At 41.8% G+C, this 15,296-nt stretch overlaps 2 protein-coding genes across 3 annotated transcripts in view; one reads left to right on the forward strand and one right to left on the reverse strand.

Annotated features, from left to right (window-relative positions):
* The window catches only part of vaspb (vasodilator stimulated phosphoprotein b), a 39,486-nt gene extending 35,506 nt beyond the window's left edge, over positions 1–3,980 (forward strand). For both annotated transcript variants that reach the window (XM_010767756.1, XM_010767749.1), the window contains 2 exons: positions 3,107–3,219; positions 3,589–3,980. In XM_010767756.1, coding sequence (XP_010766058.1) covers positions 3,107–3,219; positions 3,589–3,965 — 490 coding nt within the window. In that variant the 3' untranslated portion in view covers positions 3,966–3,980. The remainder of the gene's footprint in view (positions 1–3,106; positions 3,220–3,588) is intronic.
* Positions 3,981–4,924: 944 nt separating this feature from the next.
* Positions 4,925–13,386, reverse strand: LOC104942543 (solute carrier family 45 member 4-like; the record flags this gene model as incomplete). Its single annotated transcript, XM_010767775.1, has 12 exons — positions 4,925–8,753; positions 9,091–9,245; positions 9,345–9,413; positions 9,601–9,731; positions 9,816–9,896; positions 10,006–10,105; positions 10,373–10,534; positions 10,626–10,891; positions 11,522–11,977; positions 12,420–12,606; positions 12,702–12,892; positions 13,203–13,386. Coding segments are annotated over 12 exons (2,160 nt in total), but the record flags the coding sequence as incomplete, so codon positions are not given.
* Between the last annotated feature and the right edge of the window lie 1,910 nt (positions 13,387–15,296).

A 15,296-nucleotide genomic window follows, 5' to 3' on the forward strand; every position in this document is an offset into this window, starting at 1 on the left:
GTGTGACCCTTACCGATAACTCGGGTATGGGATGTCCGTGACACGTAAGGAGGTAGTGTACGTTGTATGTGTGACGTACACGAATAACTCTGGTGTGGGGGACGTCCGTGACACGTAAAGGAAGGTAGTGGACGTGGTGTACTTAAGATCTTCATTATAAATTGAGTTCTAAGTTTCAAAACCAAGAAGTTACTTTGTTTACTAAACAAAGTTATTTTATTAATTTTGAACAAGACAAGGATAATGTTCATTTAGACAAATTACAGTACAAAAGAATACGTTTTGTTTTCCAAATATAAATCGAACCTATACTGTGGTTAAGCTAATGTAACGGGGAGTTGAGGGTCATCAAGGGGTACGCCTTTCAAAGGTTATACTTTATAAAGGTGTTTAAGGGGGTCGGATTTGAAGGGTACCATTAAAATGGCCTTTGAATCCCTTTTAGGCGGCGAAACGTTGGGAATCAGTGTTAATATTTTTCATTTACAAGGGCCTTGAATGAAATTAAAACATTACGTCTATGTGTAGTTTCTCTTTTATGTTATAGTTATTCTTACGGAAATTGAAAACACATGAATACATTCTGTGTTGTCTTGATACACTTGAGTCTTTTGCTCTTTGGTTCTATAAATCCCAAGTTTGTACCACCAAGAGACGAGTACCTTAAATATAAATATCCTTTTCGGACCGCGAAAGTACTTCCTATAAGTATAAGGTCGCGGATATATGATTTGCTACCTTTGCGTTACCTGCGGGTGTTATGATCTCAAATTTTGTTAGACTTTACTTCCTGACTCGACGTTTATACGGTGAGACAAAATAGATCAGTCAGTGTGTAAATTCTAGTTTGTGGTGATAAAATTCACTTGTATGTTCTCAAGTCGGCACTCGGGCTTTCATTTTTGCCTCGTTTACCTTGGTTCTTTCACTTTGGTCACTTCGTCTAAGGTCCGGCATCCGGCATAATCCTAAGTGTGAACCTTCTCACAATCGGATGTCTTGTCATGTCAAAATGTCTCCTCTTTTATTTCAGACTAGGAAAATGTTGTTTGTGCATACGACGAGAAAAAAATCCAAAAAATGATGTAAAATTAGGAAAGATCATTTGGGTGTTAGAACATCTTTACATTAGACTAATGTAAAACCAAATACATTGCATTCCCTTATGAAAAACAACATAAGGGACTAATGTATAAGGAAAGGATGTACATCTTAGGTAACGAGGGGTTCGGACCAGGTAGTCGCACGACCCCAAATTATCTTTGAACTGTTCCTGTCAGGAGCATCGGTAGTGTTTCGGAGGGGACGACGACGTTTGTATAATGGAAAACCAGAATTTTACTCTAAATTTTGCAAATTAGGACGTCGCACGTACCGTAGCACGTTCAGAGATAGGGTGTCTATTCCCTCGCGCTCCACACGCGGATTTACAGAAAGATTGGAAATTCGGATTCCCCGGACTCCCTCCCAAACTGTGACAGTGTGATGATTACGTAGTAGGGAGCTATCAAACAACAACACACAAACACAAACACCGGCGCGCGCCACACACCACACACACCACACCAACACACACAACACACACACCAACACACACACACCACACACACCACACACGTTTTGTCCTGAATGCGGCGTTTCGGTTTCTGTCGAACTGAACCGATAACTAACAATACGTTGATTTTGGGTTCTCCCAGCCAAATGAACCTTTGTACTTGAAGTGTGCTGGTGTGTGGTCTTGTCGGTTTGTTGAACGAAGACGGGAAAATTGTGTTTATGACTGGTGAAGACGAAGAAAAAAACCACGGACCCTTATGTTCGGACGTCTGAGTCTTCTTTGGCCCGCTCATAACACTTCCCACGTATGTGGATCCTCCCGTGTCAAAACCTTTTTCGTTGATTATCTCGCCCACGTCACTCTTCTTAAACACATCCGACACGTGCACCAATCGTAGGTATTCCGAGAGGGTTTTTAGTTAATTTAAGAATTAACCCTAAAACCCCTAATAGTTTTTTATTAGACACCGTTTAGCAAACAAGTCATCCTTGGCATGTGATTGAGGAATGGCATGGATATTCAAGTGTACTTGAATGGCATCTGTTTGTTTTAGTCAAGATTATGCTGAAATATACGTTCCCCAACTATATTTAAGTTCCCTATGAAGAGCCAACCTTCAATTAAAAAAATTCCCGTTAATTCCCGTGGAAAGTTTCCATCTTTGAAAATTCCCCGAATTTTGCAACCCTAATTGTGACTCTTGGATTAGTTCACATTGTTCTACAGGTAACTCGTATTCATAACAGATTACATAGTAACCCTCCCTTCCCTGTTGGCTGGTTAGCAAGCCTTTAACACGTTGTAAATCTAGCATGGCTGCAGGTGGTGCTACATCACATGAATGCTTTCAGCTCTGATGAACATACATTCACAATATTCACCAGTAGAGATAAATAAACACTCCTTCTCCCCCCTCCTGTGCACTCCGCCTAAGTGGATCAGCTGTAAATCTCAGCGACTCTCACTTGTGTGTGTATGGACCTCTGAACTTGTTGGTGTGTGTTGTTGTGTATACAGCTGTTGTGAGAGGCAGATGTGATGAGGAGGAGGAGGGGGGGGGGGGCTGTAGTGACTGAGGCGGCTGGAATTAGGCCACCCTGTCCAGCTGTGGACTTTTTTAGCGGTAGGCTAATCAGAAGCTGTAAAATCCACTTTCTTTCAAAATATTGAAAATAAAAACGGATTATAGCTCAACACTGTGCCAAGTACTACATTTAGAGTTGTTTGAAAACAATAGGTGTTGGATAGGGTTAGTGGCTGCCCTCCACTGAAGTGTGTTCTTGTTGAACAGTAGTCCTCAGTTCAGGAGATTAGGCTTCACAAACTGCTTTCTATGGTGACCTTCATGTACAAACGCTCCACAACGGCCCAATATAATAACACAAATAAATAAAATATGTATATCATATAAAACTGTAGGAATACGAACGTGCAAATGCATGTGTGAGATAATACGTTTCTGCTTCATTTATCCGTCCCGTTGATGACATGTTTTTATTTAGCATGTTTACAGATGTGTGTTGGTGACAGATGTTTGTTGATGTGCAGGTTGGAGCAGCAGAGGCTGGAGCAGCAGGAGAGAGAGAGACTGGAGCACGAGAGACTGGAGCACGAGAGACTGGAGAATGAGAGACTGGAGAGAGAACGACAAGCTGCTGCAGGTCAGGAACACGCAGACTGATCAGAACACACCTAAACAGCTGCACCTCACTACGATAGGAGTAACCAGGGTTTGTTAGCAAATGTACAGGCGCAGAGCACGGGTGGGCAACATGCTAAAGCTACGACGCCCAACAGATCAGTTAAAAATGACTGATCAACATGAGGGTGATTGATGAGCACCTTTTTATAAATGCATTAACTCCCAGATGTTCTGTATGTTTAGTCAAAGGTATTCATTATCAATATCTCTGAGTGTGTGGTACAAACAGGGAGACTGAAATGTAGTTTCTCATCGTCTGAAGATTCAAATATATTATAATATTGTGGTAAATGATACTGATGGTGCCTTTTCTGTTTTTGTTTTTTAGTCCCTATAGCTCCTGCTCCCCCGCCGGCCACTGGAGGCCCCCCCCCTCCACCGGCTCCTCCTCCACCCCCCGGCCCTCCTCCGGCTCCTGGACCTCCACCTAGTTCTGGCATCCCTCCTCCACCGGGACCACCTCCCACAGGTCCTCCGCCAGCACCACCCCTACCCATTCCGGGAGGGGGAGGAGGAGGAGGAGGAGGTGGGGGAGGAGGAGGAGGTGGAAGTGGAGGAGGTGGCAGCAGTGATGGAGGCGGAGGAGGTGGTGGTCTCGGAGGACCCGGGGGTTTAGCGGCTGCCTTAGCAGGAGCTAAACTGCGCAAAGTTTCCAAGGTGAGTACGCTGGTTTTACGGTCCTGTCACTCTTTAAGCTTCTCTTGAAGCAACATAGAACATAATTACATTTATTTTGGGCTTCTCTAAATCACGAGAGCAACTTATACGGGACATTTCCATCTACGTCATGGTCCCGCCCCTTTTAGGGTGAAACTATCTGCTGTCATTTTTGCCAATGTATCATAATATATTCCATACCTGCGACGACTAGTCGACTATTCGCCTGAATTTCCGCCCACAGCCAGATGTGAATGCATCACCAACAGTCACTACTTTGACTTATAACATTACACATGTTTACTTTGACGATTGACGTTAACCTCATTAGCATCATAATATAGCTCTGATGAAGCGTTCCCCGTGTGTTGACTGACCGGGAACCAGTGTTTACGATCTCTGTCCTCTTAATGGAGCCCCGATGCCTCGGATATCTTCTTGTATCGTCTTTTTTTAAATAATAATAATATTTTTTTTTTGTTTGACGTGCAATACAGAGCAAAGCAGCTTTTCAACACGATAAACCATACTTTCAGCTTGGCGTCGACTCTTTGCTACCACAACTAAGGGCCCGTGGCGTCATCTAGCCGGGCAGTGAAGTAGCACTGCTCTCATCTATAATACAAACGGCCTTCTGCTGCTGCATTGATCCAATCCTAGAGTTGTTCCTACTTGCTTTGCTAGGATTCCTGCAGCCATTAGTAATCAGTCACTGAGTCATCACACACACACACACACACACACACACACACACACACACACACACACACACACACACACACACACACACACACACACACACACACACACACAGTCTGGCCAGGTTGGACTAACTGTTCGGCCGCCACGCTGCTGCCACTGACAGCGTCACCACGTCTCCACATTCATTCAGTGATTTGGACGGTGGAGCCAACATGGCTGCCACTGAAAAAAAGTGCAAAGGCCAAACTCTCATGTGTGGCTCTGCCTTCAAATTCTAACAGAGACAAAACAATGACATTTTCTAATTGAGTTAAAACACCAGAACAGAGACAGTAAAGACTCGTAAATAACCTTTCGGTGATGCAGCCATCGATTCCAGAGTTAAGTGTAAACCATGTGATTGCAAAGTACTGAGAACAAGAACCCAAAACAAACACTGAGATGACATTTTAACACGCTCTAGCTTTACATGTGAACAGCTATGAGACGACTACTCTCTCTCTCACACACACGCTCACACACTCACACCTGTAACAGAATATAGAACAATTTAGTATTTTGGAAACTAAGTGTAAAGTGTCCTTTATAGACAAGAAAGCTCAAAAAAATAAATATCGACAGTTATTTGTTTTCTTCCTTTTGCAACACTTTTTTTTTTAACCTATTATGTGCAAGTTCTGTGCAATGCCAGGCTTGTTGAACATCAAAACAGAAATTATTTCAGCTGAAATCACTTGACATTCATTGACTTAGTTTTTTAACATTTAAGTCACAAGATGGAATCAAAAGGTAAGAACTCAATCTCCCAGCAGGCCATGCTGCTGTCTGAACATTCCAGAGTCTGCGGTAAATAAAAGGCTTGGGATAATAAGAACCAAAGAACTAAAATCAGAGACTTCCCACTGCATTGGAAAAGAGACACTCAAGTTGCACTTCAAGTATTTGAGGCCTTGAGTCTCTCACTTACACTTTTAACAAGGAGTGTTGCCCCTGACGACACGTGAAGCCTGAAACTTCACCCATAAATGTGCAAAAACTTTAGGAAGTCACATGCTTGTTGAGCGTGTACTGGCCGAGCACAATTCTTCATCTTTAAAAGAGTGCATGTTGGTCTTTACACGTTTAAGTTCAAACTAAAAGACACAAACATCCAGCCATGCATTAGTAAATACATCCCTGGCCTATTAGGACAATAAAGACAAGAGCTTCAGGGATTTTTACAGAGTCATACTTTGGTGTTCTACACATGCATATTGCTGTTATCACATGCAAACCTCCTAAACCCAAATCTTTATATTCATGTTTGTCATTAAACTGAAGAAGTGTGTCCATTCGTTTACCAGAATATGTTATTGCCCTATGTCAGAAGCCAAAATGCTTCTGTGCCTCCTCCTTGTCTTTTGTTATCCCTGCGTTTTTTGTCCCAGCACCAAAGAGGTGGTCATCTCTCTGCTCCACTATGGGACTGACTGAATGTACCTGAAACTATGGAAGGAATCTATTCTGTTAAAACTCTGCACCCAACACCCATCAAAGTGAAAAAATAACAACCACATTGAGTGAATCCTCTTCTAAAACCTTAGTTAAAAATAAGATTTTCCATTAAATGCTGTATTACAACCAAAAATAATCTTCCTTCAATCAGAAAATGAACTCACTGCAATTAACATTTCAATTTCGTATGTTCACGCTGATTTAGCTGAAAGGAAAACTGACCCAAATCCACAGCCTTTGACCTTAACAGGGGTAAAAACATCCAGATTTGACCACCATAACAACCCCTCTCCGCCTGCACCCCCCTCACACACAGTCCTCTCCCCAGCTGATTAACAGAGGCTGTTATTGCAACAAAAAATCTGATTTGTCAGAAAACATAAACAATCAAATCTTAAATCTCACACTAAGTATTTCTTACTTAAACTTATCAAAGTCCTCTATTGCAAGCTATTAAAACATTCCAAGATTATATAACCGTATTGGTTAACACTCGTTATCCTTCAGTATTAATACAAGTTTACTTTTAATCTATACAACTTGTGTATTCATTTTTTATGTTAAGCATATTAGTCTCATCACTGTGTATAAATGTTAAGAGCATTACAACTGTTTTAATACCTCACCTACTATCAACATCTGAGGCAGAATGAAGCACTCTCCTACAACACTTTAAAGAAAACAATTTTAGACATTTGGTTCAAGACATTTTATATTCTACTTAGGGGATCACTGGATTTCAGTGGGAACGTTTTTACTTGGTAATTTGTTCAAATATTCTTGTTAAGGCAAAGTTGTATCATCTGAAAAATCTGCCTCCATCGACTAATTTTGTATTTCCAAATTTGTAACATTTCTCTTAGGTTCAAAGATTTAAAAGAGTAGATTGGCATTGTGGGACATATATGTATATGGTCAATACCACTCTGGTATACTATATATTTTCAAATATTTGTTAAAGTGAAAACAGTCCTTCTCTATCGTCTTCTCAATATGCAATTAGCATACAGCACACATGTAATAAGCATAAAAAATACTATATTATACCTTTATTTAGCCCAGTACAATGGAACCAAGACAACTAAATCAGGAGTAAGGCGAACCGTAAGTCCTCCACCGAGGCTCACTTAACAAGCCTAAACCTGTTAATATAGGCTACTAGTTCTCAACCCTAGGGGCTTTATTTAATTTTTTTCTACATTTTATATCATTTTCTTTCAATATATCCAGAATCCATTCCATAGTCTTTCATCCCATTCCTGACAACAACCGTGTCCCCAGACAACTGAATCCATCACACCAAGAGGATTCCAAATCAAGGCTTTTCTAACTGAGTGCTGTTGAACACTCTTCAAAACAATGGCTCATAATGTGCAGTTAGTGACAAACATTGTGCCAACTGCATTTTCTAAAATAATATGCAAGAAGGTCGAGAAAGAAAGAGAGAGGACAACCCAACATCTGTCTTCTTCTATGGTGTTTAGTGTGTCTCTTATTTTCTAACATGCAGCATGTAGGCTAGTGTAGATTACAAAAATAAACAGAAGCAGCATTCTGGGCCCTCAATAAACCAGGAAAATAATATTTGGGATTGTAATGCCCTGTATACTGCACATATTGCATTTGCGGTCTTTCTTTTCGTGGAATTTCACTCAATACACATCTGTATTCTTGACCTTCAATATAGTGACAACTTCTGATCAGAGCCTTTTGTCAGCTTTGGCCTAGAGTGTAGCCTTAGACTTGATCCAGATCAAAATGTTCCCCAAGAACAAGACTTTCCGGCTCTTAGTTTCAGAAATGCCACTTCCAAAAGTCTTTAGTCTTAAAGCTACTATCGCAGAGTGCTGTAAAGTGTGTAATTGAATTTGGTGAATTCGTCAGCAGACACACTTGTCGATCTCGTCGGCATCTTCTTAGCAAAGATCCGATCAAGCAGATTCGACAGCGAGGAAGAACAATTTTCAGCATTTTTGAATGACTCGAGAAGTAATGTTCATCAACAGCGTTCATCCTTCATTCGATTGTGTTGACCCCAAATGAAGAAGTGTATGTGCGTGTGTATGTGTGCGAATCCCCTGAAGTTTCCTGTCCAGGCGGCTGCTCAGTAGCACCTCCTAGAGGCCCTGAGAAACGGAGACAACCTCTCCTTAAAAGCATGACCAATGGACAAGTCATTTCTTGATGACCCTGACGGATCACTCAAATGTCAGTGGAAGTAATTTCTGCGTTGGCTGAAACAGCGCTGGGACCAAATGTTTTTTTTGTTGGGAGAGTTGGTCTGGTGCGACACTGGTCCCTACGTCAGATTGAGTTTTTTTCACCAAAGAAACACAGAATCGAAAAAAAGCCAGTCAAAGCTGAAAAACAACAGTGGACCGAATGCACACCAGCCGCCGTCCATGATTATTTGTGAAGTGAATTTAGTTGTTTCTGCAGCATCGTCGACTTGAGCCTACCAATCACAGAGCAGACTCATTCTCCGTGTGACAGGAAGTAGTGGTGGTGGTGGCCTTGCCCTTCTTGTTGAGTTTTAGGAAGCTTGGTTTCTCCGTCACAACGGCAACAGCCAGTTCGTCACTGATGGGCTTTTCCGGCTTTGCCAAGGACCGTTTCGAAGCTTTGGCTGAATCCCCATTCCTGTCAATCATAATGTATATCATGGTTAGGACTGTGTTTTAAGCATAAAGGAATAGTTTGAGAAATATGCTTTTTCGCTTTCTTTCCAACCAAAGGTTAGCTTAATTTAGCCTTGCATTCTGGAAAAATTCACAATAACTGAGCTTTAGAGGTGCTGGTATCTGGAAATTGTTAGTTTTGGACACCTCATTACCTCTGTTTCCAGTCTTTTTGCTAAGCTAACGTATGATATGATAGCTTCATATTAACCATAAAGACATGAGTTGTATCGTCTTCTGAAATGTCACACTTCTGTCCTTTGATGAAAACAAAAGCCAAGAACAGGTGGTTTTCTCACCCATGGTTTGGAGCTGGGTAAATGACCAGGAAGAAGGCGGTGAAGAAACCCAGGAGGGAGCCCCCAGAGGCCACCATGGGAATTACACGGACGCTGCCAACCGCCTCGACGACAGCACCCAGAGCTGAGGCCACCAGGATCTGACTGATGTACACCTGAAATGTGACAAATTATTACATTCACAGCATAGTCTTTTCAGATGGACATATTTATATATAACTATAAAACAATGATTTCATTAAGTGAAGACTCACCTGGCAGGATAAGATAGCACAGTCGATGCCAAAGCCTCTCCGGGAGTTCCCAGGACTGTGCCTGATGTACTGCAGGAGGCAGAGACAGTAACAGTTAATGAAAGCTACATATTGAAAAAATTGCTTTTCACAAACAGTAATTAAATATGAGACCTTCTATACATCCATCTATTCATTCAGTATGCAGTCCCTGGCCATTTTAACATTATATATTAATAGAAACAAAAAAGGAATTTCAAGTGGAATTTGTCTGTACCTCTTTCATTTCGTGATACTGTCCTAGAAGAGCATATGGACAGTAGGATATACTCATGGAGATGATACCCATGGTGCTTATCATCACCATGGAAACATACACATTAGGGAAGATTGACATGACAGCAGTTCCTGTGGAGGGAAAATAGATACATTTTAAATTTGTATCGCTCTTATTGATTTTGCCCAAATGTATTGATACATAGGCGTTTATACCTATGGAAAATGCAAGCGTTCCCAGGATGTAGATGACTTTAATGCTCAGGTCAAAGTTGTCGAGGTACTTCTGAAGGATAGCTGGAAAAGGGAGATTAATTTAATGTTTAATACATAGTTTAGTGCATTTTACATCCAGAGAGTAAGCACCGAATCTGAAGGTCTATACAAATATGTGCTTGCTTTTTACCTGAACATGTAGCAGCAGTCATGGCATAAATAACCAGTCCCCAGCATCCCATCTGAACTCCTTTGTTATAGTTCTCCAACAGAGTAGAATTAACAGGAGCCTGACAGAGAGAAACAAAGGCTTCATTTTTATTACTGAGCTGTGGATTAACTAAGGCCGAGACAGACTTTTCAGACGTACTGAACACAATGACACAGGAGAATATCAGACAACGACAAAGTTGAGAAAAGGAGAGAGAGGAAAAGACACAATGTGATTTCATTAATTCATTTGTTTGCTACATTTGGAGCTGTTGTCCATAACTTTGGATAAAAAAGATTATATAATGCTGCAGAGAACATGTATTCAGCTCAATTAATTCACTTACGGTAGGATCTCCATGGTAGATGACTTGACCCATGAAGTCAGTGAAGAAGACGGCCTCAGCGATGATGGAGAACCAGGTGAGCAGGTGACAGACGCACAGACGCAGCAGCTCCGGAGGCATCTTCAGCATGGACATCCAGAGCAGCCGCACGGTGGTCTCAACCTGACCACAGGAGACACGATCATACAATATCCACCCAAAACAAAACACTAAGAAATAAAGGCAGATACAAGTGATTACATTTCCTCCTCACCTCTCCCTCTTCGCTCTCTGTGTCCCCGCTGGAGGAGTTGGTGTTTCCGCTGGGGTGCTTCCTCCTCTGCCGGTGCCTCCTCCTGTGTCTGGCCTCCACCTCGTACAGGTCGTTCATGCTGCGGGACGGCTTGATGAGATAAGCGCCGTTGGCCCGGCGGTAGCGTTGGCTCCCCACTCGACCGTAGTAGGAGAAGGTGCATGACGGCTGGCGGTAGAAGATGTGACGGTTATGGGACTGCCGCATGGGGGCTCCAGTACTGGCAGCTGGGACAAGAAACATTATTAACATTAGGGGAGGGTTTATGTTTATCATATGTAAAAATACTGAGGATAGGGGAAGATCTCTCCTGTTCCTTATAGGAACAAAAGTACACTTCTTTAGTGGCGGTTAATACTCAAATGTATTTTTTACTTTTAATTACCTCTGCTCTCGTCACTTTTAATTGTGTTGTGTTATTATGGATTTTATTTCCAGAGTGAAGTTATTCCAAATGTCTCTCAGTTTCTAAGTATTTCCCTCAACACAAAATGTTTTAAAGTTAAATTTGGATATTTCCAGAAATATATTAGCCAATATGTAAATAAGAAGATTCAAACCACTATCATATTTGAGAGTCATATAATGTTCTCATTCAGTCGTCTTATCTAGACGTAATTAACCTCAAGAATGCGAATAGGATTATTTTCTAAATGTGTAACTATTCCTTTAAATATTTAAAATCTGCTTCTGCAATGTGAATGATAACGACAATAAAAGACAAAAAAGCAGAGTGAATAGCCTAAACAGTTCCATAATAGCAGTCAAAAAAACAATACATGAGATATTGCATAATATATCAAAGAATTTCTTAAAAATAAATAAAAATCTATAATAAATAAGGGTGAAAAACCAACCTTTGACCATTCCAACGCGATGTGCCTGTCCTTTAGAGCTCAGCTGGTTGGTGCTAGCTCTATCAGGATTATTGACGCTGGCTAACAGCCGCCCGTTCAGTGTCCGCTGCTCGTTCAGCTGGTTGTTGAGCAACGCCTCTTGACCATCTTCATTTTCCATTTCCTGCAAGAAAGCCGAGAGGCGGGAAATCCTTGGGGTGTTGGAGTGTGTTTGTTGTTTGTTGGCTTGGAGAAGATCCTGACTTCCTGCGCTGCTGCTGCGTCTGATGTGGCCGAGGCGGGGCGGTGGAGTGCTGCGATTGTAGTTGAAGAAGTTACCAGCAGTAGGGGGCGAGCCGTGGTGGGGGGAGAGGCGGTCGGCAAAGATGGAGGGCTCTAAGTGGCACAGGAACAACGCATCGTAGTCCAGGTGGTCAAGAGTGGCGTCTGCCATGGCCAGGACACTGTCACTTTTACCTGGGGACCGACGAGGAGAGGGTCGATTAGTTTAGATGTAATGAAAATGGCTGTGCGGGAAATCTATGGGAAAATGGGACAAACCCCAATCCTAGTTCCAGTGCATAAACTGAATCTAAATTGTCTGGTTGAGGGTCTAAAAGCCACACAATGCAATGTGGAAGTGATGAGAATCTTATTACAGACATTGGTGGACAGGGACCATGGCATATTTGTTTTTCTTTGACAGATATGTTGTCTTTATGGCTCGTCTTCTTTTGTTTGGCACTGCTTTTTGGGTTATTTTCCCAACACTTTATCTGTATGTGTGGGATTCTTTTAAAATGGGAGAATTAAAAGGATGTGTAATTCAGTGTGCAAAATATCTCAAAGCACAGGAACAATCATATTCACATCCCTGGGAAATATGAATGGGAAAGGAGGCAAGAGTGTGTAAACTTACTTCGCACAAGCTCCATCTCTAGGAAGTCCATGTCCATATCTCCATGCTCTGATAGGTTGTCTCCGTAGGGGTCATAGAGGTCGTAGCTGTCTATCGTTTCATTTTCTCCAATTAAATCCAGCTTGGGGGCGAGAAGTCCATTCCTGCCATTGGTCAAAGGGAGCGGTTTGGTGCGATCTACACTCTCCTGGTGAGAGGACAGAAAACCAAAGTCTTTAGGTTGGATTCATTTTATACATTTGATTGTTAAAGTGCACAGACAAACACACACACACGCTGTACCTGGTCCATCCTGTCTTGTTGGGGTGAGTACTGCAGCTCCTCGATGCTGAACAGATGTAACATCACAGAGATGAAGAAGAATATGGCAGCGAAGAAGAACAGGATCTGCTCCTGAGACTTGAAGGCTGCGCCAAGGAAAGTGTGCGTCCAGTCACAACCTCCGAGAGCGTATCCCACCGCACCCCCAAGACCTGCACACATGAACAGAAGTTATAATAGAATCACAAAAGATACATTAGCAGTCAAGGATTGCGTCTAATCTCAATTTCTTTCCCCCGAGAACAAATTAAATGCACCGTTACATTGATTACAATGCACAACTGCAACAAAATATATGATATATCAGTTCAAACATTTTCAATATTATATCTTAATGTTGTTTATTTCCAGGACAACAAATTATATTACAAAAGACTTTGACGTGCATTATTTAAATCCTCTAAATGTATTTATGGGCATTATTTAAATCCTCTAAATGTACTATTTATGTGTTAGCAGTACCTGCTGAGGCAGCATGGATGTTTAGTGCCATGTCTTGTTCGTCGGAGTCCGCCACATCTAGCAGGTACGCTCTGATTGGTCCCTCTGATGCGTCCGCACTGAAGTCCAACACCACCACCCCCAACACGGTGAGAACAATTCCTATTGGTTGTCTCCCCTGCTCGTCACCCATCGACAAACCTAACAGAGAAAGACAGGTATGGACAAAGATTTGTTATTATAAAATATTACAAAATGTGTGCTTGTTATTATTATTAAACAATGAACAAACTGACAAGGAAACATTTTGATGACATTCAAAATGTAATTCATATTTTATAAATTGGATTTGTTTATTTATTGGAGAATTGCCAATTTATTCTGTATTAAAAAAGATAGTTCTTGCAACATGCTTTTTAGATATTGACAAATAAACACATATTTACGAATAAACATAAGTCTATATTTTTGTTTGTCCAGATTTTAATATTTCCATCACCAGTAGGAGGGATGGCTGAGAAAACATGGTGTTTAATAATAATATTCTATACTTAAAGAGGTGAATCTGTGCTGTAAATGTTCTAATGTACAAACTTTGTGATTTGTTGACAACATGATTTGAATATATAACAGACAATTAACTTCAATATAATCTGAATAAAAGCCATAGAAGAAATACATGTCATTTTAATTAAAAAAATGTATATTTATGAAAGAAAAATAATCACCATCACTCTACATCCACACACAAACATGTGTAGTTGCTACACCGATGTGACCCTGGTCAGAGCTGCACATGTGATCAATAGTTGATTAGTGAGTTACAACAGACACACAACAGTACACAACCAAAACACAAAGCCATACACAAATTGATCACTGCACATTTCCCATACTGCTTTGCACGATGTGTGTGACCTTGTGTGTCTCATTACATCTGTGACCCAGTCCTGGCCTCACGCTGTTCGGGGGCCTCGGAGTGAAATAGTATGAATGTTTGATATGGGAATGGTTTAGTAGATACAAAGATTCAAGATTCAAAAGCGTTATTGTCAAGACATTTAGAAATCTACGGTGTAATTATGTAATGTATGCACCAGTGCAATTTACAAGACATACGAAAAAGAAATAGTGCAAGCTCAGGTGTTTAATAGTGTTATGGTCTGTGTGACGAAACTGTCCCTGAGTCTGGTAGTTGAAGCCGGGGAGTCTGTGGCACAGTAGAATAGTGCGCTGATCTTCTGATCAGTGGAGCACTGGTTCAATCCCCACTGCAGTCAGCATGTCGTTGTGTCCCTAGGCAAGACATTTATCCCCAAATTGCTCCTGTGGGGATTGCCCACAGTACTGAATGTATGTAAGTCGCTTTGGATAAAAGCGCCTAACAAGTGACATTTAATGTAATGGTAGTTTTTGTCCTGTTGCTGCGGTACCGCCTGCCAGACGGCAGCAGACAGTTTGTTGCTGGGGTGATGGGGGTCTTTTATAATCCTGAGGGCTTTCTTCCTGAGCCGCTGGGAGTTAAGATCCTCCATGGCTGGCAGCTCCGTCCTGGTGATGTGCTGTGCAGTTTTCACCACCCTCTGTAGAGTCTTACGGCTGAGGGCGGAGCAGCTGCCGTACCAGGCCGTGATGCAGCCAGTCAGGATGCTCTCTATGGTGCACCTGTAGAAGGTTAGGATGCTCTCTATGGTGCACCTGTAGAGGGTCAGGATGCTCTCTATGGTGCACCTGTAGAAGGTCAGGATGCTCTCTATGGTGCACCTGTAGAAGGTCTGCCTTCTACAGGTGCACCATAGAGAGCATCCTGACCCTCTACAGGTGCACCATAGAGAGCATCCNAACTAGGTGCCTTCTCCTCTGCTAAATGCCCTCTTTCCTGTTGGGTTCCCCAGCGCTCCTCAATCAAAAACATCCTCCCCTCTGTCATGAACCTTGGAGTGACCTCAATAACGGCTTTTAAATTTGATAAGCAGCGTCAGCAACCGTAGTCATACCTGGCTTTTTTAAAATAAGACTATTGGCCAGACCAAGTCGTTTTTATCTTTTAAAGACCTAGAAAGTGGTTAAGGGTTATTAATGCCTTTGGTTAACTCCAGACTGGGGACAATTAGC

This window comes from Notothenia coriiceps, unplaced genomic scaffold (assembly GCF_000735185.1).
Source record: "Notothenia coriiceps isolate Sejong01 unplaced genomic scaffold, NC01 NC01_scaffold00000339, whole genome shotgun sequence".
NCBI lineage: Eukaryota > Metazoa > Chordata > Actinopteri > Perciformes > Nototheniidae > Notothenia > Notothenia coriiceps.